General features: G+C 37.2%; 1 protein-coding gene across 2 annotated transcripts in view; it reads left to right on the top strand.

Moving 5' to 3' along the window:
* The window catches only part of APAF1 (apoptotic peptidase activating factor 1), a 65,979-nt gene that overhangs the window by 25,211 nt on the left and 17,671 nt on the right, over positions 1-23,097 (top strand). For both annotated transcript variants that reach the window (XM_019732133.2, XM_019732132.2), the window contains 8 exons: positions 734-859; positions 3,187-3,318; positions 4,837-4,962; positions 13,269-13,430; positions 14,503-14,631; positions 17,299-17,424; positions 19,064-19,183; positions 22,388-22,504. In XM_019732133.2, coding sequence (XP_019587692.2) covers positions 734-859; positions 3,187-3,318; positions 4,837-4,962; positions 13,269-13,430; positions 14,503-14,631; positions 17,299-17,424; positions 19,064-19,183; positions 22,388-22,504 — 1,038 coding nt within the window. The remainder of the gene's footprint in view (positions 1-733; positions 860-3,186; positions 3,319-4,836; positions 4,963-13,268; positions 13,431-14,502; positions 14,632-17,298; positions 17,425-19,063; positions 19,184-22,387; positions 22,505-23,097) is intronic.

The following is a 23,097-nucleotide window of genomic DNA, read 5'->3' on the forward strand; positions in this document are numbered from 1 at the left end:
TACCCTGCCAGTTAATTACCATCATCCATGTGCCATCTAAGGGTAATGAGGAGATAATTGTTAAAAGACATAAGGACTTCATAGCACGGTGAACAGGACTCTAATTAAAAAACAGTGATTAAATAAAATACCTATTTTATCACTGCCTCAGGAATAGATTTCTGACTGTAAGCAGGAATTGGACTAGATTACTTCCTAAGGTGCTTGAAGGAATTTCCTTGAAGTTCTCATTTGTTTTCTGAAAACATGAATGAGTGCTTTTCTTTAAATTCGTGCTCTACCTTTTGATTTTGAAGGAATCAGAATCAGATTAGTTAAAACTTTTATATTTAGGCTAGCTTTATTCTTTGCAAGATTATGACTATAAGCCTTATTTCTATATGTGTACTGTATTACTAATTTTATTAAAATTGGTTTTTTGAGCCCCAGAAAGAGAGTGTATTGCATGCAGTGTTTTCTATTTGATTGTTAGGAATTTGCCAAACTAGTCTCAAGAACAGAAGCTATAGTCTGTCAGTTCTTTTTATTGATATTACAAATGTTTAACAGTGGATACTTATCTATGTTAAAATATACAAATTCTGACAAATTCTGATTTTTGGAGTGGCTTTGCCAAGGTTCATTTTATTGCAAAATAACAATGATTAAAATCTTTTAAGGAAAGATTTTTATTGAATAATAGCTCATGGTTAAATGGTATATAATAAAAAAGATTTTACTGTTGCTTGTGCAGGTGTTCAAAGCTGAAACAGGAGAGAAACTTCTAGAAATCAAGGCGCATGAGGATGAAGTGCTTTGCTGTGCATTCTCTACGGATGACAAATTTATAGCAACCTGCTCAGTGGATAAGAAAGTGAAGGTATGGAAACATTTTCCTCTTGAGTTGTAGTCACCACAGAAGTCATTTTCTTTTTCCATAATAGAGGGGCCAGGGTAAGTAGGGTTGAAGGACTCTTGCCTGTTGATGTACTAAGTTGAGTCAAACCAGTTTTTATCCATTATAAATTAACACTCTGAAAACCTTTTATTTTTATGTACCAGCAGAAATTCCTAGGATGATCAGGCAGCTGGGAAAATCAATTAGAAATTAACAAATTTGCCTGCAATTTATTGACTGGTCTGTGGGTTAAATTCAGTTGAAATCTTTGAGTGGACTGTGTTGGCAATGTTAACGGTACAGAATTACAGTCTGAAATTGGATTTTGTTGTAAAATACATAATTTTTGAAGTGCAACCCAGACTTTTTTACCTTTGTGAACTGGTTTATATTCTGTGCAAAACCAGATGCATGAACAAACTAATAATTAGGTTACTAGTCTAAAAAGTAGAAGAAAAACAATAAACACAGGGTAATTTTTATTGCCCTCTGTTAATTTTCCTTTCTTGTCCCTTGTCCCTAAATTTGGCTGTTAGCCAGAACATTTATGTGGAATATAAGAGATACTGAAGTCTTCCCCCTAGACTTCAGTATCTCTTTATCTGATAAATGGAGGGGGACCCTCACCTCAGTCTTTTTTCAAAGGGGTTGTGGAGTGCTGAGTCTGGCTGGGTGAGGTGGGTCTTAGTGGACCTGGGAGCAAAAAAGTTGGCTTGGAAGTTTGCCTGGAGTTTGCACCCACTTGAAGAGGGCTCTGTAGTATCCAAACTAAATAGAGACCTTGATCAATTGGACTCTCTAGTTGGCTTTACAACCAACTACTTAATTCACTCTGTAGCCTCTGCTCTGAGTCAGACTCGGAGTTGGCCACTCTGAGCAGTTCCAGAGGCAGTTATGTGGAGTAAAAGGAAATAATACCAAGTTTCTGTTTTCAAATGCAAAATTTGAAGCAAGAAGTAGAAATTAAAAGAACTTCAAAATAAAAGAAACTCTTTGGACCTCTGGGGAGTGCTTTGATAAGATAAAAAGAAAATGCTGTGGGAGGGATGTTAGTACCTCTGAGAAGACCAAAACCCAGTGAAGATTCATTATGTAATCTATTTCTTTTGTTTGTCATTAGATGGAATAGACAGTTTAGTTGTCTTACATAGTAATTGGAGTGGTGATTACTTTTTATTGTGAACACTGCATGAGGCTTTATACTACATACTTTCCTATATTACATTTTCAGTTTCACACTACAACTTGCAAAGTATTTTTCAGATGAGGGAACAGGTTTAGAGATGAAGTCATTTGCGCCAGCTCACATTAAATAATAACTAACAGCCAGGGTTGAAAGTTAGGCTTCCCTCAGAATGTAAAGCCTTTATTTTTTATACTGAACCATTTGCCTTTTCTTCCTCACTGGTACCTTGAAGCCAGCAGAACACTTATCATGTCCTTGATCTCATCAAATACCACGCATTTGCAGGACAGGGATAAGTATCCCCAGTTTACAGAGGAGGGAACTGAGAGTTTGGTAAATCAAGGACTTGACCAGGGACATGCAAATTGTGAATGGCAGAGCCAGGCCTTGGAGTTCTTCCTTCCTGTCTGAAGTCCATTCTCCCATCCACTTTATAGCGCGTCTCTGCCTGTTTTCATTTATATGAACATGTGAAGTTTCGCCCATGATGAATATAAAGTTTTCATGAGATTGTAATTATGCTATAGAAAGACATATATATAGACTTGCAAGTAATTTTAAAAAGAAAAATCCTGGAAAGCACTATGTTCACCACTATACCACCAACAGATCTTGAGATTATCACGCTAAGTGAAATAAGTCAGAGAAAAAATCGAGAACCATATGATTTCACTCATATGTGGGATATAAAACTGAAAGCAACAAATGAACAAGACAAACAAACAAAAACTCATAGACACAGATAATAATTTAGTGGTTACCAGAGGATAAGTGGGGAGGGGAGGTGGGAGATGAGGGTAAAAGGGATCAAATATATGGTGATGGAAAGAGAACTGACTCTGGGTAGCGAACACAATGCAGTATATAGATGATGTATTATAGAAATGTAAACTCGAAACCTATATAGTTTTACTAACTAATGTCACCCCAATTAATTTAATTAAAAAAACACAAAAACATCCTGGCAAAATACTGACATATTTTAGGGAAGGGGAGGTATTCATGTCCGACTGGGAAAATCTGGCAGACAGTATGGATAGCATCCTCAAAGCAGCTCACATTTGCTTTGCTTTATTTGAAAATAAAGGGTAGTTGTAAATTTTATTTTTTCTGTTCTCTTTAGATTTGGAATTCTATGACTGGGAAGCTAGTATACACCTACGACGAGCACTCAGAGCAAGTCAGTTGCTGCCACTTCACCAACAACAGTCATCACCTTCTCTTAGCTACTGGGTCAAGTGACTCCCTCCTCAAAGTAAGTGTGCGTAATGAGAATTAGGTGGATAAATTTGTGCACACAGTAGAACATCTCCTTTGATTTTCTCCTACATTGTATTAATCAGGGCTCTTTTGGTTGCAGTGATAGAAACTTTCATGTTAGCTTAAGCAACAACAACAACATCAACAACAACGAAGAAGATATTATTGGCTCACGTAATTGGAAAGACTAGAGGGAGCGTGGCTTCAGGCATAGCTGATTCCAGATGCTTGTACTACATTCTCAGGCTCTAACTCCCTCTCCATTTCTAGACTCTGTTTCCCTCTTCGTTGGTTCAGGCATGTTCTCTCTGTTTGGCAGGAAATACGGCTATCCTCAGCTCTAGGCTCACATAGGTTGTACAACTCATAAGCACAGAGGAAGAGACTCTTGCTCAGTCCCAGATCCATAGATTTAATTTTAGAGAAAACTCTTAATAGATCTCGTTTGTGTTACATGCTCATTGCTAAATAACCCCAGTGGCCAGTAGGATGGAACCTTGATTGACCAAGGGTCACAAGTTTAGCCATGTAGAGATGGGACAGATGAGGTGAGGTCAGCTGCACTTGAATCGTAAGTGGGATTTGATTCAAAGAGAGGTTCTGTTATCGGAATGAGGAAGGAAAAAGTGCTGATAGGAAAAAAATTTAAAAAACCAAAAATGGATATTCATTTCACATGTTTGATAATGTATTATAATTACAAATTATAAAGTATTGTATCTTTTTTTCCTCTTAAGTGGCATACTAAAGATAGCTACATTAAATTTTCTGGGATCCCAGAAATATCTGCTGACTTATTTTGGATTCTTTTTTGGTTTGGTTTCTGCCTTTTCTTTCTGTCACACCATTTTTGCAACGAGACATTGTATTTTTGGGTGGAGTAGGTAAAACATTTCTCTTTGGAAAGCCTCATAGACTCTGTGTTTTGACGTTTAAATAAGCTACTTTTTAAAAATTTAAGAAAATATGGAAACATTTGTTGAAAATTGTCCCCTCTCCCCTTTTTAGGAAGCTGAATCTTTTCCTTTTTTATCCTCCAAAGAAAACTTACATAGAAGCTCAGCCTATTTTTCTTGTTGAGGGGGGATACGGGCCTGCATTTCTGCTCTTTCTTGTTCCCTCTTAGCCCCCCGTCCCTCATAGTACCTTTCAAGCATGTTTATGGTGATTTATTTTGCATATTACTTATTATAGAGCTGAGTAAAATAATGATTCCAAACTGCTCTGTTAAAATAAGAAGTAATCGTTTAGTTAGTTATTTAGTGCTCAGACTAAAAGCCTGGGCCAGCCTTTGAGTCCCTTAGTAGATTTAGGTGCTGATCTAAGGGCTGCCCCATTACTTGTTAATCGCAAGTTCACCTTTGTGTTTGACGCCTTCTGTTACTGTGAATTGAACATCTGTTTGTAACTGAAAAAGGTGAAAATGAGAGGGAAGAAAGAACTTTACCTGATTTCTGACTTTTCTCCATTCAGTACTAGTTTTTCAGTTATCTTGTTATCTTTTTTCAAATAGCTCTGGGATTTGAATCAAAACACATGTCGAAATACCCTTTTTGGCCACACCAATTCAGTCAATCACTGCAGATTTTCACCAGACGATGAGCTTTTGGCTAGTTGTTCAGCTGATGGAACATTAAAGGTATGCTTTTGTTCATCATTAAAGTGGGTTGTAATTTTATGGGCTTAGATTTGGGTTATGGTATTAGATTTCTGTTTTTTACATTTATACAGAAATAGCTTCTTCCTTCAACTTTCAAGAACATTTAATATAACTGTAATTGCTTATAATGATTATTTGTTAATGGTTTATTACCTTATGCTTTAAAGTTCATATAATTTGAATTCTTAATTTTTAAGCATATATTATATATTTTACAGTTTCATAAAATCTTTTGAGGTCTCTGTGGTCAAACTGTAAAGGTTCTGCTTTTATTTATGATTTATTCATCCTGCCTTTTATGTTATTTCCTATTTTTGAGAAGTTATGGGTGAGGGAATCTCAGAGCTAGGGAAAAAAGCTTATTTCAGCCTCTTGAAATTTATAGTTCTAAAAAAACTAAATTTGTCCTTCTTAAACCTCCACCTTAACTTCTCAAATAAGATGCTAATTTTATCCTACTTTCTTTATTTTTCCTATTTCTACTGTCATTCTAGTATCCTGTTTATTGTTTCTTCTTTCTTCCTTGGTCATATGTCCCATTCTCTTTGACTTCCTTGCCTTTTGGTCTACCTTTTCCCCTCCCGTCTGTAGTGTTTGTTGTGGTTCATGCTGTTGTCCTCTTATGTCTAATAACAGCTTTCTAAGATGCACTGTCCATCTCTCTTTATCCCAGTGCAGAGCTGCTAGAATAACTAATAACTCTCTACCTCTATTTTCATCTTGCCACTTTTAGCTGGGACGCAAAAATGTCATATTATGAATTGTGATAAATCCAGGTTCATCAGGTGTACCTCTAAGGCTTTTCTTCACCTTCCATCATTCTGCTGCCTCTGTTCATATCCAGTTTTTTCTTTTTCACCCCAATGCATTTATTGTCACTCTGGGCAAGTAATTTTGGGGATTTATTTTATCTACTGTTCTTATATATGTTTCATTAGTCTTTCTTGGGATTTTTTGGCCTCCAATTTGCTTGTCCATGGTTTTTAAGGACCTTTAAAGTTTTATGCAAAGCCTTCTTCAGAAAGTGTTCTCTTGCAACATTCACCCATCTGGTTCTGAGTACATACATACATACATACCTGTCTGTCTATATTTATATAGATGGAAACTGCTTGGTTTGTCTTCTGATTTCTATTTGTAATTTTTGTACTGCTCAGTCATTTTCACATGTCTTCTGTTTCTTTGGTAAGGTTGAATATATGAGGTTTATGATCTGCAGAAATTTTGTCATCTTGTATCTCTCTAAAGTTCATAGAACACAGCTGTACTCAAAACATGCACTCAATACATTTTCTTGACATATACTTCTTCCAGGGAAATGCTTAAACCCTCCTGGGCACTATTTTGTTGCTTAGACTCTCTAGAGGAGGAGGTTTGTTCATGCTTCTTGACAACTTCTAAGTTACAGCAAGGTAAACTCTGTTGATGCTGAGCCTCTGTTTGCATCTTTGATTTCACTGACTGAGGATAACTCATTTTCGTATAAATTACTTCAGGGCATCTAGGAATCCTTTCTGGGTAAAATTCTACTTTATAGAATTTCCTGCCTGTTAGTGGATATTGGGAGCATTCTTAGGAAGAATTGGTAAGAATTACCAAAATCAGGTAAGTGGATTTCGGCTTCTGTGACATGTTATCTGTCGCTTCCTTTAGGATGATTCATATCAGAGGAGTTTTTTCAGAATACCCTTGGATGGGCTAAGGCAACCTTCTTATCAGAGATCCTTGCAGTCCTGTAAGCCTATTATTTCTTGGTTTTTACTAAGTGAATGGCTCCAGAAGAAGGCATTTTATATGTCAAGCCAGTTTCTTCTACCATCTTCCATTGCTAATTCCAAATTCTGGGAAGATTCCATTATCTTTAGCATTATTCCATTATAATTAGGTTGCTTAATGTTCAAGAAAGTTGTGAAACTAGGCCATTTATCTGTTCTGCAAATTTAAGTTGTGCAACTCAACTGGGCCTTCTTTGCTGCTGAGTTATGGTCTTTTCGTCCCAAATTGATCTGCTGTATTTACCATAGTGCTTATTCTAAGCCTTTTCTGCTGTTCTGGTGTCCTCAACCCTGTCATTGCATCTTTACATGGTGATAGCCTTACCTTATACCTATTCAGAGGGTTGATACCACTCACCGAGAGCTCCCCACCATGAGCTCCCTTAAAAATTGCCGTAAAAAAAATCTCTACTCCCCTCTTTTTATTCCTCATCTCAGTGCCCAGAAAGTCCTCTACTTATGCCTACTGTCCTTTTTATCCTTCTGGCACCTTGCTTCAATCATTATTTCCTCTCTATGTTGCATCTTTAGTTTTTCTTCTCTTTTGGATCCTTTCCCACAGCCTTCCTAAGCATTATAAAGCCAAAAAGTGAAAAACCTTTGATTCTTCCTTGATTGTATTATCGTCTGAAATAGTCACTCTGTTTTTCTCTTTCCCTTTATGACTAGACTTCTAAAATCACCTCTGCTTCTTACCATTTGCAACAAAAGGGATGGACCTAGAGGATAATATGCTAAGTGAAATAAGTCAGACTGCAGAGGACAAATACCAAATGATCTCACTTATATGTGGAATCTAAAGAACAGAATAAATGAGTAAATAAAATAGAAATAGACTCAGAGATACAGAGAAAAAACTCACGGTTGCTAAATGGGAGGGGGTTTTGGGGGATGGGGGAGAAGGTGAAGGGATTAGAAAGGACAAATTGGCAGTCACAAAATAGCCATAGGGATGTGAAATACAGTATGGGGAATATAACAATAATGTAAAGATTATGAGGGTGCCAGATGGGCTCTGGATTTATCAGGGGGTCACCTCGTAGATTGTGTAGATGCCTGACCACTGCGCTGTCTACCTGAAACTGAAGTAGAATAATTTTGAATGTCAACTATAATTAAATACACACACACACACACACATACACACACACACACACACACACACACACACACACACACACACACACGGTGCCAAAAATATACACATTTTAAGAAAGGGAAAAACTATTATAAAATTGAAATATCCAATATATACTGATAACAAAAGATGAATACAAATCATATTTGACTTCTGCAATTACAAGAGTGCTCAAAGTGGTTACCATCAGCATAATTTTAATATAGTTTTTTCCTTTCTTAAAATGTATGTACATTGTTTTGGCACCTATATAGTCATGGGATATAAAGTACAGCATAGGAAATATGGGCGATAGTCAGTGGTACTGTAACAGCTATATATGATGTCAGAGGGGTAGTAGACTTGGTGGGGTTATCACTTTGTGAGGGGTGTAAATGTCTAATTATGTTGTTTTGGACACCTGAAACTAATATAAAAAAATAAAATTAAATAAAAATAAAATAAAATTAAATAACCTCCATTTTGAGCCTGGTCCCGTCTCCCTATATTCCCTTGAAAAATAAAATCCAGTTCTATTTTTAGTCTTCATTCTTTTTGTTGTCAAGTCTAATGCTCTTTGGATTAGTGTGAAATCTGATATTTTTCTTTATCCAAACCTTATTTGTTTTGTTGTATTACCAGCATTCAGCTCCCCATTGGCCACCTATATTTCCTTTTTGAAACTTCATTTGCCATCAGTGTTTTCTTCTTTCTCCTCTTATCTCTCTAACCCCTTCTTTAACTCTTTCTCCTGCCCAGTAAAAGATACCTGTTCCTCAAGCATCAGACCTCCGTCACCTTTCTTCCATCCTTCTTCATCCGTTCTCATGGCTTTAACTGTCATCTGAGTGACTTTCAGATGTGTGATATCCAGCCCTCATTTCTCTTATGTGCTGCTGTGTCCTGCGTCCCTAACTGCCTGCGAGTTGTTCTTGTTTCACTAAAACTTCATGCCGTAAACTTCTTGTGCTCCAAACTGAACTAATTATTTTTTCTTTCCAAACTTGACTCACTTTTGTGGCTTCTGCATGTTTCATGATTTTGGTTAGATCAATGTTTGGAATTTATGTCATTGTGACTGATCACAGTTGAGCCTTGTAGTATATGATGAATGTCCTTTCTCATACAACTTTTTGTTTTCTTTGGGATTAAATGTGTTGTACATTTAGCATTGCAGTTTTGTTTTTTCATTTGCTTATTTTTAAAATATGCTTATCACTAGTTCATCTTCAAACTATCCCTTATCTAAATTACTTCTTATATAATTCAAACTAATCAGGTATTTGATAAATTTTCTTTTCTTAGAAATAACTTTCTTGAAGGATTCTGTCTTGCTCTGTTTTGACTGGTGATACTATTCCCAGTGTCCCACCTGCCTGTCTGGGATCTCCCTTTACTGTCATCCTGTGTATTCCTTTAGTTTTTCCTCTTGAGTTGAAACCCCTTTTTTCCTGGATTCCTTGTCTTTCTTGATTTATTTTCTCAGCTTTGAAGAAATCCTCTATCTTCCTAAGGAAGAATCTGTTGGAGGTGAAATTTTAAGACATTTCCTGTCTAAAAATGTCTTTATTCTAGTTTCATTCTTAATTGATATTTTTGAATACATACAGAAAACTAGGTTGGAAATGATTTTTCCTTAGAATTTTGGGGACATTACTCCCTTGCCTTCTGGCTTCCAAAGTTCCCCTTGAGACGTTTGAAGTCATTCTGATTCATATGTGATCTGTGTTCCTGTCTTGGAACTTTTAAGATCTTCTATTTATTCCCAGTATTTTTTCTTTTTGAAAGTGTTATGATAATGTGCGTTGGTGTGGGTTTCTTTTCATTCATTGTGTTTGGCACTTCATGGCTTCTTTCAGTTTGGAAAATCATATCCTTCTGTTTTGGAGGTTTCCTGTAAATTGTTTGATTTATTCTTCTTTACTTTCTCCTTCTAGAATGTCTATTTGTTTGGGATGTTTTCTTATTTTTTTTCTCTCATTCCTACTCTGTCCATTTGTCCTGTTTTCTGGAAGATTTCTTTAGCTTTATTTTCTAATCCTTCTAGTGAGTTTTTAATTTCTGCTATCATATTTTTAAGTACCCATTCTCATGATCGGGTCCCTTTGTATATTATCCTATTCTTGTTTCATGGATGCAGTATCTTTTATCTTTTTGTGGATGTTAATAATAGTGTTTTTGAAGTTTTCATATTTCTGTATAGTTGCTGGGTGTTTTTTTCCTACTTGTTAGTTTTGGTTTCTGTATACATTTTAGAGATATGTCTTAGTTGCCTGATCCTTGTATATCTGCTTATACCGAGTGTGCCACAAAATGTACACATTTTAAGAGATGCTATCTATGTGTTACTTTTCGAAGTTGAATTGAATTACGGTAGCAATAGTATGATCTTCGCTCAAAAGATGGCGTTAATCAAATGAATGCTAGCGTCATTCACTGTATTACAATTTTAAACAGTTTTTTTTTTCTTAAAATGTGTGTATGGTTTTTTTGCAACCTCTGTATTTAGGAGTGCAGCAGCAAAAAACTGATGGTAAATTGCGGACTTTATTATACGTTTCCCTGTAGGTTTATCTGGCTGTCATTTTTGATGGTGAACCCCTGATGCCAGGCTCTTTAGATCTTTTGTGTTGATCTGGTGGGGTATTCAGAGAAACACCTTCAGTTTTCTTCTTGTAGGGTATAAGTCTGGCAGGCAAGTTCTGTGAAGATGTCTAGGCAGAGCTCTCAACATTTGGAATAGAGACTGTTTCCTAATTTCCCTGTTTTCAGAATGGTGGTCCTGCTCTCAGCTGTGTTGGGTGTAGAGTAACCCTCTATTCTTTAGCCAGAGTAGGGGCCCAGCAACCTGGATTGCGTAGTAGGGGAGGGGATTTCAAGGGACTTTCTTTCATCAGTTTCTCCTGATTTAGCTCCACCTTTACCAGCAAGTACCTGGTGCAACACTTGCTGAGCATTTTAGGAGTTCTTTGGTGTGAATTGGGCTACTTAGTGGCTTTCCTCACTGTTGGCTCAGAATTCAATATTTAGGAGTCTCCTTATCACTTGTCTTTCTGCTTTCTAGCCTTTACAGTTTTGTTGGGGTTATCTCTTCCTCCATTGTCCTTCACCTTGTGAATTATGCCTATAGAGAAAAATTCTCTTTAGTGGGTTTTGGGAGGGTGTGGAGATGAATGTTTGTATTCTATCTGCATCTTTAACCTGAACCCTATTTCTTTCAATAACGCTGTTGTCTACTTACCTGTGCTTGCAACATGGGAATAATCTGCCTGTTCACTTAAAGTTGATCATTTATTGAATACTTATGATGTGCCAGATATTGTACGAAGCATTTGGGTTTTAACCAATTAAAACAAACCTCCTGTCTTCCGGGTGTTGAAATTCTGTCTGTCTAAGGCAGTATGAATTAGGCTAATGTTTAGGGAGGAGAGTGAGGTGGCCACCTTGGCAAAAAGTGTTCCCTCACGCCCACAGCTTGGGTATAGCATTCCCATCATGCTGTACCTTCACTTCTCAAATGGCACATCTGACATATCTGGTGTTAGAGTCATTTATGTGTGTGTCCTGCCTCCTCTGTTGGCCTGTAAACTCCTTGAGAATAGTATCTGTGTCTGATTTATTTGTATAACCTCAAAGTGACGTGTAGCACGGTGGTTAATAAATGTGTCCAAGATAAGAAACCTTTGCTGTGTCCCTTCAAATCAAATTAAGACTTCTCCAAATTCAAAAGAAAAAAAAAGTTTAACGTTTTCATGGACAGAATTTTGATTTCACGTGTATCAGAATGTGATTGTAGAGCACAGAGCACTAACAGCAGGGGACAGACATTGCTGCACTCACGGTGAGAACTGCCGTGTGGTGGCAGCTTTCCCAGAGTGCTATTAAGCCGGCGTTGTTGGCTGGTTCACACTGATCTAGTGACACGTCGTAAGCAGAGATCCTGCAAAATGATGTTGGATAACAGCATTTCAAGGTCAAAGTCTTCTAAAGCTTTTACTTTCTGAGAGGATGAAGAACTGTAAAATTATTTCCTGTCCCAGATGGCTCTGTAATCTTCTAAGCATTTTGTTAGGGTACCAGGTGGATAAACATGTGTTTTTCAGGTGCACATGAGTCTCTTAAATACAGTGCAGTGACTTGCTCAGAATGAAATGCTGGTATTTACTTGGTCCCTTGATGTGTGGAATTTCGTCACTCCTTGGACAGGAGCTCAAGTCAGGCCTACATGCAGAAGATGTAGTTTAGACAGATGTAATGAAATTGGGTAGGGTTAATTTTCTTTTTCTATCTTAAATCCAGGCTGGTTGTTTTATTTTTTGTATTAAGAGGGAAACAGAGAGGGATTTCTCATATATTCTGGCTGTTGTGACTGAAGCTTCTGGCATTTATGTTTAGATTTTTTTTTTTCCTTTTTAGTATCAAGAAAAGCTAATTATTTTAGTATCTGATGTTTCTTTTCTTCATCCAATTTATCCACAGTTGTTCAAGGGGAGAGGTTTTGGTTTTGGCTATATTTCTGAATGTATGTAATACTTTTCTAAACTCGAGAGATTTAAAAATGTGCCTGGCCAGAAAAGTCGAGTTTTGTCTTGGAGCTGTGCTTTGAAAGCTGAGTTAAAGTCTGAGAAGCAGCTTTTTTTTTTTTTTTTTTTTTTTGGTTCTTGTCCTTGGCCAATGCTTGGTCTGGGCACGGCAGCTGTTATTACTCTGTGAAGCTGGGATGCTGCTCAAACCCAGGGAGTAAAAAGCTGGATCTTCTTGAAGGCCTTTGTCTTTCGTGCTGCTCAAGTGGCTCTGCTAAGTGAGTAGGTTTGGTCTTTTGTATCCCATTCCTCAGGATCCAGTTGTTTTTACAGCCCTATCTGGCCCCACCAAGCACACAAGGTGTCTTGCTTTCTTCAACATATCCTGTGTTTTCTGTTTTCAGGGACTTCCTTATGTCTCTGGATGCTCTACTAGGTTCTAACTAGGCTGGGACTGGGTCCTGTGTAGTGTCCGTGCTGTGCACAGTAGATGTGAAGCACACTTCACGCCTGATACAGCAGAAGGCAGCAGTGACAAGTCGTGCGTCTCTGCATCTGACCTTTCTTCCAAACACATCCTTACTGTCACCAATTCCTCTTTAGCCTCCTCCACACCATGCAAGGCTCTTTTAACGTTTTACTTAGTGTTGCATTCTGCATTTCAGGCAGTACTTCTAATTTTTTTCCACTTTAGGAATGTGCTGAATGAAACTGGAGCACTTAAAGGCCTTATAAAAAGTCATGCATAAGTAAAAATAATCCATTAAGTATAGTGAATAATTTGTGGGATATTTAATCCAGGTGGATTTCTAGAGCTGTGATTTGAGATTAAAATAAACTTAATTATTTTTGTATTTTTGTAATTCGAAGTTTTGGGATGTGAAATCAGCCAATGAGAGGAAAAGCATTAACGTGAAGCAGTTCTTCCTAAATTCAGAGGAGCCTCAAGAGGACTTGGAAGTGATAGTGAAATGTTGTTCATGGTCTTCTGATGGTTCTAGGATAATGGTGGCAGCAAAAAATAAAGTCTTTGTAAGTATTAGTATTTTAACAAGCCAAATTTAGTCTAATTTAAAGAAAATTAAAGTTTCTGTTGATTTTTGCATTTTACATTGTTCATTGATATAAAGTATAGCTACATGATTTGGGGCAGGCTCCCTAACCCTCATAGTTTTCAGAACTGTGCTCTGGGGGATGTCTCAACCTAGTGGTAGGTCTTTTCTTTTTTCCATCCAATAATTGGGACAACTGCCTAATCCATATTTTCCAAGTTTCCTCTATCACTCTCAGCCACTAGTTCTTAAGAACGATCTGACATGGGAAGTTTCAGTATGATTTCCTTTGTTGTGGGCCTCCACTGCTGTGCTGCTTACAGATCTGTGCATTCACAGAACATTTTCATGGCTCCCACTGGAAGCTCTGGAAGCTTTTTTTTAACCTTCCCTAAGACTGCCTTGGTCGTAAATTGCTGTACTATATATTGGTATAAATGTTTTTATTATTTGGCAAAAACTTTTGGAAGAGTATATTCAGCATTTAAAAATCTTTCAAAAATTGAAATGAAGAAGCTTGAAATACTCAAAAATAGCTCTTTTTTTGGTTCAAAAATGGGAAAATTATTCATTGTCATGGAGTAATTTGGTAGCTCTGAAGAGAACTAGAAGTGATTGAACTAATTTCATTTTAGCAAGCCTCTGCTCTGTATTATTGTGATCATCTTCATTTGTGAGGATCCATTTTCTCTTGAATAAACAAGCATTAGGGAGAACTGCTCTGTATGTTAATTTGGCTAGTCCATTCATTTATTCAGAAAGGTTTTCTTTCTTTCTAGGCCAGCTTGAGAGATCATCTGTGATAAATTTTCCTTTTTAGGAAATATGTTTCAAGATGAGCAATATTTTGAAAGTATACATATATTGATTTGTATCTTATGACTGTCAATAATTGTGCCAATTATCAGTAATTACAGTATTTTTCTAGGATTTATACTTTATACTTGAAATAAAAGGATATTATTTTAGAAATAAATTTAGATTCACTTGGGTATAGCTTATTTTAAAAAATACCGTACTTTCATAGATGTCTCTCTCTTTTATGTTGACAGCTTTTTGACGTTCATACCAATAGTCTGTTGGCAGAAATCTATACAGGCCATCACAGCACCATCCAGTACTGTGACTTCTCCCCCCATAACGACTTGGCAGTGGTGGCTTTGTCCCATTACTGTGTGGAGGTGAGTAGTTGAATTTTTTTGTCAAGTCTGGGTCTCCAGAGGTATAGGGATGATGAAGAATGGGCTACTTAAACCATTAACTGCTGAGGATGTTTGCTTGAGAAATTATAGAATATTTTCTTCATAACATAGTGACCTATAGCTTTAGGATAATAAACTACCATGTTTCCCCAAAAATAAGACCTAGCTGGACAATTAGCTCTAATGTGTCTTTTTGAGCAAAAATTAATATAAGATCCGATCTTATTTTACTGTAAGACCGGGTATAATATAGTATAGTATAGTATAGTATAGTATAGTATAGTATAGTATAATATATAGTATAATATACTATACCTGGTCTTATATCAATTTTTGCTCCTAGACACATTAGAGCTGATGGTCTGGCTAGGTCTTATTCTCGGGGGAAACACAGTAGTTTGCTTTATTACTTTAGCAGTGATTAAAGACTTGATTGACAGTATGACAAATCATACTGGGGACGACGGTATTTAACAAGTGTTTATTGAATGGCTAGTATGTGCCAAGGTGTGGGGAAATGGTGCAGTGACCACTGGTTTCCTAAGCAGAAACATTGCATCTCTGAAACAGTACAGGCATAGACTCTTCTGTGAAGGAAATGATGAATGATGGGTCCAGTTAAGATTTCTTAGATCACTGAGAAGGCTAAGATGGTAGTTAAATTTAGAACTGGTTACCCTAGCATGTTCATTGCTAAGCACTAATGAATAAAATGACTCTTAGAAATTACTTGTTTATATTTATAATTTTGCACTTACCTGATAGATTTTATATTGAGAGTTTGTACCTAACTGGCCCTGGAAGAATCCCATCCAGTGATTGATATATTAATTTTTTCAAAGAGCAGTGAATTTTCTGATATTTTTCTTCCAAAGAAGGATTCGTTTTGTCCAAGCTTAGTTATTACTCATTCCTTGAGTGAGTTTTACCACCAGATAATTTGAAGCCCCCTGTGATTACAGCCCGAAAAATGGGGATGGGCCTTTATCTGGAAAACAGGGAAATTCACTTGGTTCATAGGCTGTCTTCAAAGGAAGCTTCACTGCTGCAAGCCCTTCTTCAGTGTTTTGTGCTATTTCAGTCATTTTTAGTGAGTTTGCCAAACTTGCCCCTTACTATGAAGGTGTGGGAGGAGAGTTGTTGAGCTATAGCCGTTCAGCGTGGAGATGCAGAATCCTTCCATTGGAAGCAGAGGCAGTGAGTGTGAACAGGCTCCTGTCCTGTTTGAAACAGTGGGAGGAAGTAGGGTGCTGTGGGCAGTGTTCTCTTTGGCAGAGGCCTTGGATTGAAAGATTCAGATGGGCTAGTAGATCTTGTACCTTACTGTAGATAGATCCTCAAGATAGGTATGATTGGAAATTTCCCCTTTCTGGGTTTTGTTAGGATTTTTAGGAGGTGTGGAGGAGCAACCCCTCTTTCTGCCTTTCCTATTATTTAAAAATTTTTTTTACCCTATTCTTAGAAAGCTTTAGGAAACATTGTCTTCTTCTTAAAATATCCGCACTTGGTTTTGGAGGCTGTGAGTGACAAAGAAATGATGGGGGAGAACCAGAAGGGAAGAGAATGAAGGATTTCAAGGGAGATTTTTCAGTTGTGGAACCACTTTCATCTCTGTTCTTTAGCTCTGTATGTCCCACTTAGACTCTAGAGATAAGGAGAGAGAAAATTTCATGTAATTAATTTGTAACCGTAGAACTCACTGATTGAAAACCACTGGGCATGTGATGAAATACTTGTTCTGTCCATGGTAGTTCTGAAATCATAAAGTAGGTCTGTAATTCAGAGTGTAATGAGAGGAACTCAGGCACATATGGTACTTCATTAGAATGGAATATATTTGAGTAATTTACAGCAGAGCTCAGGACAAAATACAGGCAGAATGGTGGCAGACACTGACAATTTGTAATAAGCATGAATAATAGAAATGTGTACAATTAGTACGTTTATTTATTGTAGGGTTTTGCAGTCGGTTAAAATGAGGATTAGATGAAGTGGAGAATAGTCTGAATATGGAAGCTTCTTCTGTTCATCTATTTTTTTTAGATTGATTTTTAAAAAACACATAAAACGTTTGCATGATTCCAAATCAAAGCTTTATAGTAAGTTATATTCAGAGAAGTCCTGTTTTCATCACTGTCCTTTCCTCTCCATTCTTTCCTACCCCTCCCCATAGGTAACCATTTTTTTTTGTTTAACATTCCAGTGTTTCTTTTTGCATATATAAGTAGATATTTATATGTATTATTTTTCTCCACATCTGTATCCATCTATGTGTTTACATATTTCATTCTCATATATATATATACACACACACACACACGCTGCACACATATACACACATACACATACATATAGTATAATATGTATACTCTTTTGCAGAAATATATATTCTTACTTTTTTTTCTGTAAACAATATATCCTAGAGACCAGTCATTATTAGGGTGCTTTTCACTTTACCTTTTATGGCCTCATAGTATTCCATAGTGCAATAAATGTAGTTTATTCACTTGGTCCTTTTGATGGTCATTTGGGTTATTTCCAGTTTTTTGCTGTCAAAAATAATGATACAATGAATAATCTGCACAAGTCACTTTATATGTAGATGCTTATGAATGTTATTTCCTATATGCTGTGTTTATTCTGTAGTTGTGGAATATGGACTCGTGTTTAAAAGTAGCTGACTGCAGAGGACATTTAAGTTGGGTTCATTGTGTGATGTTTTCTCCTGATGGATCATCATTTTTGACATCTTCTGATGACCAGACAATCAGGGTGAGAAATACTGAGATTTTCATTTTAAACATTTACTGATGGTAAGCTAAACCTCCTATAAACTAAGAAATTAATGGGTAGTGTTGGGGGAAGTAAAACGGGAAACTACTAGATTCATATTTATCCTTGAAAAGTACTATTATATGGACTATACCAGTCTCATTTATTCAGTGTTACTGTGAGCCAGGTGCTGGAGAAGTCCAATGATTAAACTGTATTTTGATTAATTTAAATATATTACATTTGATTTCTCAGAGTAATTTTTGACTCTTTCCTATACCTTGAATTCCCAGTTGCCAATTCTAAGGATTCTACCTTTCCATTTTCTATCATTTATTTCTACTTTTCCATTTCATGTTTAGGTGCTCATTGCCTGTGGCCTGTCTTGTATCAGTTTCTGCCACAAGTCTTTTCTTTCTTGGTTTTCTACGTGCTGCTTCCAAGATATTTTCCTCATGTACATAGTCATGTCATTTTTGCTCAAAAACAGAGAGTGTTTCCCTTGCCTACCAAAGTAAATATGTACTCCTAAGTCTGCCATCAAACTTCTCCACAGTATGGCCTCATTCTGCTGCAGTCTGTCTTCTAATTTATTTCTACAGGTAACCTACACTAGACTGCTTACATTTTTCTCTAACACCCTGTAGTTCCCTGCCTCTGTACTTTTGCTTATGTGATTTCTTATGTTTGGAGTACCCTACCTCCTCATGTGTCTCCTTGTTGAAATCCTAATGATCCTGCAAGCACCCCAGGGAGAGGCTTCTGTGAAGCCTTTCCTAGTATTCCATTTGGGGGAGTGTCTCTCCTTCAATGCCATATAACTCTCCTTTTCCTATGGTACTTACTGAGTTCTGCCTTGGATTTAGGTATAGGCTTGATTTACTCCTCATCTCCAGTGCTCTTCTACTGCTCCTCTGATTTAATCACACATTTTAAATTACAAACTCATTGAGGCCAGGGACCCTGGCTTGTCCCTGTAACATCTAACAGTGTTTTGTACAAATTGTAGCTAAAATTTATTTAGTATTTGCTGTATGCCGACCGTACAAAGTGCTACATGTATTCATTTGCTAATTCTCATTTTAGTTCTTTTTGCAGCCGAGGAAACAGACACAGAAAGGTTAAGTCAATGCTACTTAAAGAACCTATCTCAGTAAGCTTGTTCCAGAATGTAAATCAATGCACTGTTTCTTTCATCAAGAAAATCTTGTTAAAAAAATGAACTTTACCACTAGGAATACTGTTAACAGTGTGTATAGTGATATAGTTGATTTACATTCTGGTACAGGCTCCTTACCTTGGTATCAAACAGTTTGAGAAACAGCAGGAGGTCTTTACCTTTGAGTGGCACAGGGTTAAGTAACCTGCCCAAAGTTTCAATTTCAGGTAGAACTAGAATTCATAAGTAAGGTATTTTGGCTCTAGCACCCATTACTTTTAATATTAACTGCTACCTACTATAGCATGTAATCAATAAATATTTATTGTTGAATTATAATCTAATAATTGAAAAATTTCTGGCACCATAAGCATTTTAAGTGTGAAGCCTGCTTTGTTTCTTGCATCAAGACTAGGACTTGTCTTTACAATATTTCAGAGGATACAGTAATCTTTTAGTTTTTTTATATCTGTTAATCAGCTCTGGGAGACAAAGAAAGTATGTGAGAACTCTGCTACAGTGTTAAAGCAAGAAATAGATGTTGCCTTTCAAGAAAATGAAGTGATGGTTCTTGCAGTTGACAATACAAGACGTCTACAAGTGAGTATTTTTTCAGAACACAATTGGAAAAATTGTTTTGATTGAACTCACAGTTCACAATCTTGTTTGTTTTTGGACTTGGGATCAGGTACAATTGTATAGTATCTAACAGATGCTCAGTAGGTATTAATTGAATAAATATATGGGTCTTGAGCTGAGGCTCAGACATGCTAGGATTTAGAAGTAAGATACCTTGTGTCTCACCTCATTCCTTGTCTGTTGGTATCTGTGAGCACATTCCTTGATCTGCATGGAGTCTAGGATATCATGAGGACCACCTTGAACTTGTCCACAGTAGTGATTTAAACATGTCTGTTGGAGTGTGCAAGGGGGAAGGGCATACCAATGGAAGTTTTATTGCAGGGAAAGAATAATAGGGTCTCTTTGAAAGAACAAAAATTACTTTAAGTGGGAAGGACTCTGACCCATTGGAACTGAGTTGGAAGGAGCTGGGCTTTACGTACTGAAGTATGCCTGTTCATTCATTCATTTACTCACACATTTGTTCAAGAAATATTTCTTGAATGCTTCTTACATTCCCTGTACAGGAAAGGTTTATGACATAAAATTAAAAGAATTGTATCATTTAGGATCCAAACAGTTGTACTCCAGACTGCTCTCTACCTTGCTCCTCAACAAAGAGTGAAACACATAAGAGAGAGGCATTTATTGCCTTGCTGAAGAAGAAAGGGGCCCCAGAGGTCCATTGGCAGAAGATTGATAGTTAGGAGTTTTGAGTGGTGGTAACAGAGAGCAGATGCCTTAAGGATCATTGGGGCTCAAGAACAGGTTAGCACCACTGCATTAACTAGCCCAAATAATGTGTTGTCTACATGGAAGTCCAGTGCAGTTGGTGTTGAACTGGTGGAGAAGTCCTGCAAGTGGAGGTAGCATGCTAGGTAGTGGCTGCGGAGATAGCAAGCACCTCATGGAAGCTTTCATGTTGGCCAGCCCAACCAGAAAGCTGAGTAGGGCACCATTCCACGATGTGTCAGCATGTGGAGCTGAGTGACAGACTCCTGGCTGAGAGAGATGGCAGAGCAGCAGCCAGAGACGAAGGGCAGGGATCAGCTGGCTTTATGTAAGTTACTGAGACATTCCCCTTGCCCTGAGGATTCCTTGAGAGACAGGATTGGGAAGAACAGAAACCCTGTGGGAGGTGAGGGCTAATGATCCTGTGAACTATTTTCTCAAAGTTTGTTTGTTAGGTTAGGCCCTTCATTAGCTTTTTAAGAGCACGAATACAACTTGAGTTAACCTTTTTTCCGGCTGGGTTTGTGGTAGTGCCTAGTTAACTTCTAGTGAAAGGTTTTAGCAGTGATAATGTGATCTTATGCTATTTTTGCATGTGATTTTTCTTGATTTGGTTATTGAAAGATAGAGGGCAAGAAATGTGTAAGAGAATGAAAGGAGATAGTGAAGTTGAGCTACAACGTACAGAGAAACAATAGAGAAGAGGGAGAGAGTAAAGGGAAATAGAGGAGGGAGAAGTAAAGGGAACATGCATATTGAGGGTCGAGAGCTAGCAAGAGCTTGAGATAGACTGGCAGAGAGTAGGGCAGAGCTTAGCAAGTTCTAAGGCTGTAAACCTCAGCTTGATGTAGTGGAGAGAACAGTGACTGTTCACTCAGGAGACCCAGGTACAAGTTCTGGCTTTGTTGTCAGCTAGTTCTGTGATGTCGAGTAAATTGCATCACTTCTTTGAGCCTCACTTCTTCACCTCTAAGGTCCTTTTTATCTTCAAAAGTCGGTGGGCTGGTTATAGGGTCAAGGTGGACTCCAAATTCAGGAGACTGGTATCGGGGGTAAATTGTCTATGGTATTGGGTAATTTCTTCTTGTCTACAGTGGGGATCAGAGTCGAGCTGTGAGACACCCCTAAATATGGTTTGTTCTGTATTTTACAAGTTTGACTGTCCTCCTTAATATGTTGATAAGGAGCTCCAAATGCTCTGTATTTCTGGGATGAATTGGGATGTGGGATTGAATGTGAATTCCTCGTTACTGATTTTTAGCAGACTGGTTTTTCCACTTGGGATATTTTCCACTGCAGTTTTCTTGTCAAGTTCAGGGTCCTCATGCTTTATTAAATTTGAAACCTTTCTTTAACAGTTGTCATAACTGTGAGACTTAAAGAAGATGTCATCTGACTAAAAGTATCATTTTATTTTATGTCAATGATTGTGGGAGAGTTTAGAAGATAATTAAACTGACAAATAATAGCTCCATTTAAGTGAACAAAACATTTTTTAGTCACCACTTCAAAAAAATAGGGAAATCGATTTTTGAGAGAAAATAGTCAACTTTTAGTAGTCAGTTTTTACTTGGAATATCTAATAGATCAGAACATGCTGGGTAAAATATTGTAAAGGAAAAGCTACCTTGATTGATTGACCCTATAATCTTGTACCTGAAACAAAGATTACTGCTTATTTCATATTGAAAAATAATTCAACACTTTTAGGTTATAGCACATAGAGAGAAGTATCTGACAATTGATTTAAGCTTGAGAAATGTTTACCCAGATCCCATGTTTTAGTTGAGTGATAAGTCATCTTTATTAGTGGAACTTAAAAAAATAATTATTAGCATTGGTATATATTATGAAATTGGGTAATCTTAGTTTAAGCATTACAAGTCCAGCCACCCAAATTATGCTCATGGGCTCTTCTCCAGTGTCCCCTTCTCCCAAAAGAAAAGGGAATCTTAATTTATACTTTTTTTGTGAGTGATTTGGAGGATATAAAACCCATTTTAATTTGAATTTGTCTTTTTATGTAATGTCTGTCTCAGTCTTGTTTCACCAACCCCCTTGAATAATATTACAAAAGTGTATTTTTACAACCGATAGCCCTATTAAAATGGGCTTTGTGAAGAAATGGAAAACAGGGTGTGGAGATAGCTGTGGGATTACAAATCAGACAGATGTGTCTCAGGTGGTGGGCATATCAGCTGCTTTATAAACCTTTTAAAGCTCATTTTATTTTATGAAAATGTATTTGAACCACAAAAGTGAAATGAAATGAAAGCACAAAGTGCTAAATGCAGCTGCTGAGACTAGGATAGGCCTTTGTTGTTCTCCCGGGAGCTCTTGTTGGTTATTTTCTGTGTTTTATTACTATTTTTTTCCAATTGAGGTCTCTGTTCTGAAGAATAAAAACTGCTCATACAGCCTAATAACTGATTGTGGCTTATTTTCCATTAGCTCATTAATGGAAAAACAGGTCAGATTGATTATCTGACTGAAGTGCAAGCTAGCTGCTGTTGCTTCAGCCCACGTCTGCAGTTCGTTGCATTTGGAGGCAACGACGGAGCCGTTCAGGTACTCACCTCTGGTCTTCAAGTCATTCTGTGCAGCACACTTATTTATTTAAAATTAATAATATGTTTGGCATAGCAGCCTCATGTCCTAAATAAGGCTTCTCTTCGTCATTCTTCTGTTAAACTAAAAACACAGTTCTGTTGGTGGTGTATTTCTGTTTGCCTTCTCTGCTGTTTCTCATACCTTTTGTCTTTTTGTGTTCCTTATTCTCTACCTAGTCGGTTTTTTTGTTCTCCAAGTATATCAAATACTATCAGAGATTCAGCTAACTATGCAAAGAACATCTTTTTCCTCTTCCTAAAGGATCCTTGGTTTCCCTTTTTTTCCCATCTTGTTGCCCAGCGAGCACTACATTCTTTTCATTTTTATTATCTAGGGATCTCAAAATGAACCTTACAGATAGTTTACAAAAATAACTCACAAAACACACGTGTGCCTCATTCATATTCCCCTGTCACTTGGGGAAGAGGTAGTACCTGGCTGTGGGGACTGGGTGAGAAGCATCACATGGGGGCGCTTCTGTCTTGCCTGGGGGTGGGGAATAGTCTTATCCTTATCCTCCTCAAAGTTATCAAATAATATAAATAATGTGT

This window comes from Rhinolophus sinicus, linkage group LG02, assembly GCF_036562045.2.
Source record: "Rhinolophus sinicus isolate RSC01 linkage group LG02, ASM3656204v1, whole genome shotgun sequence".
Taxonomy (NCBI): domain Eukaryota; kingdom Metazoa; phylum Chordata; class Mammalia; order Chiroptera; family Rhinolophidae; genus Rhinolophus; species Rhinolophus sinicus.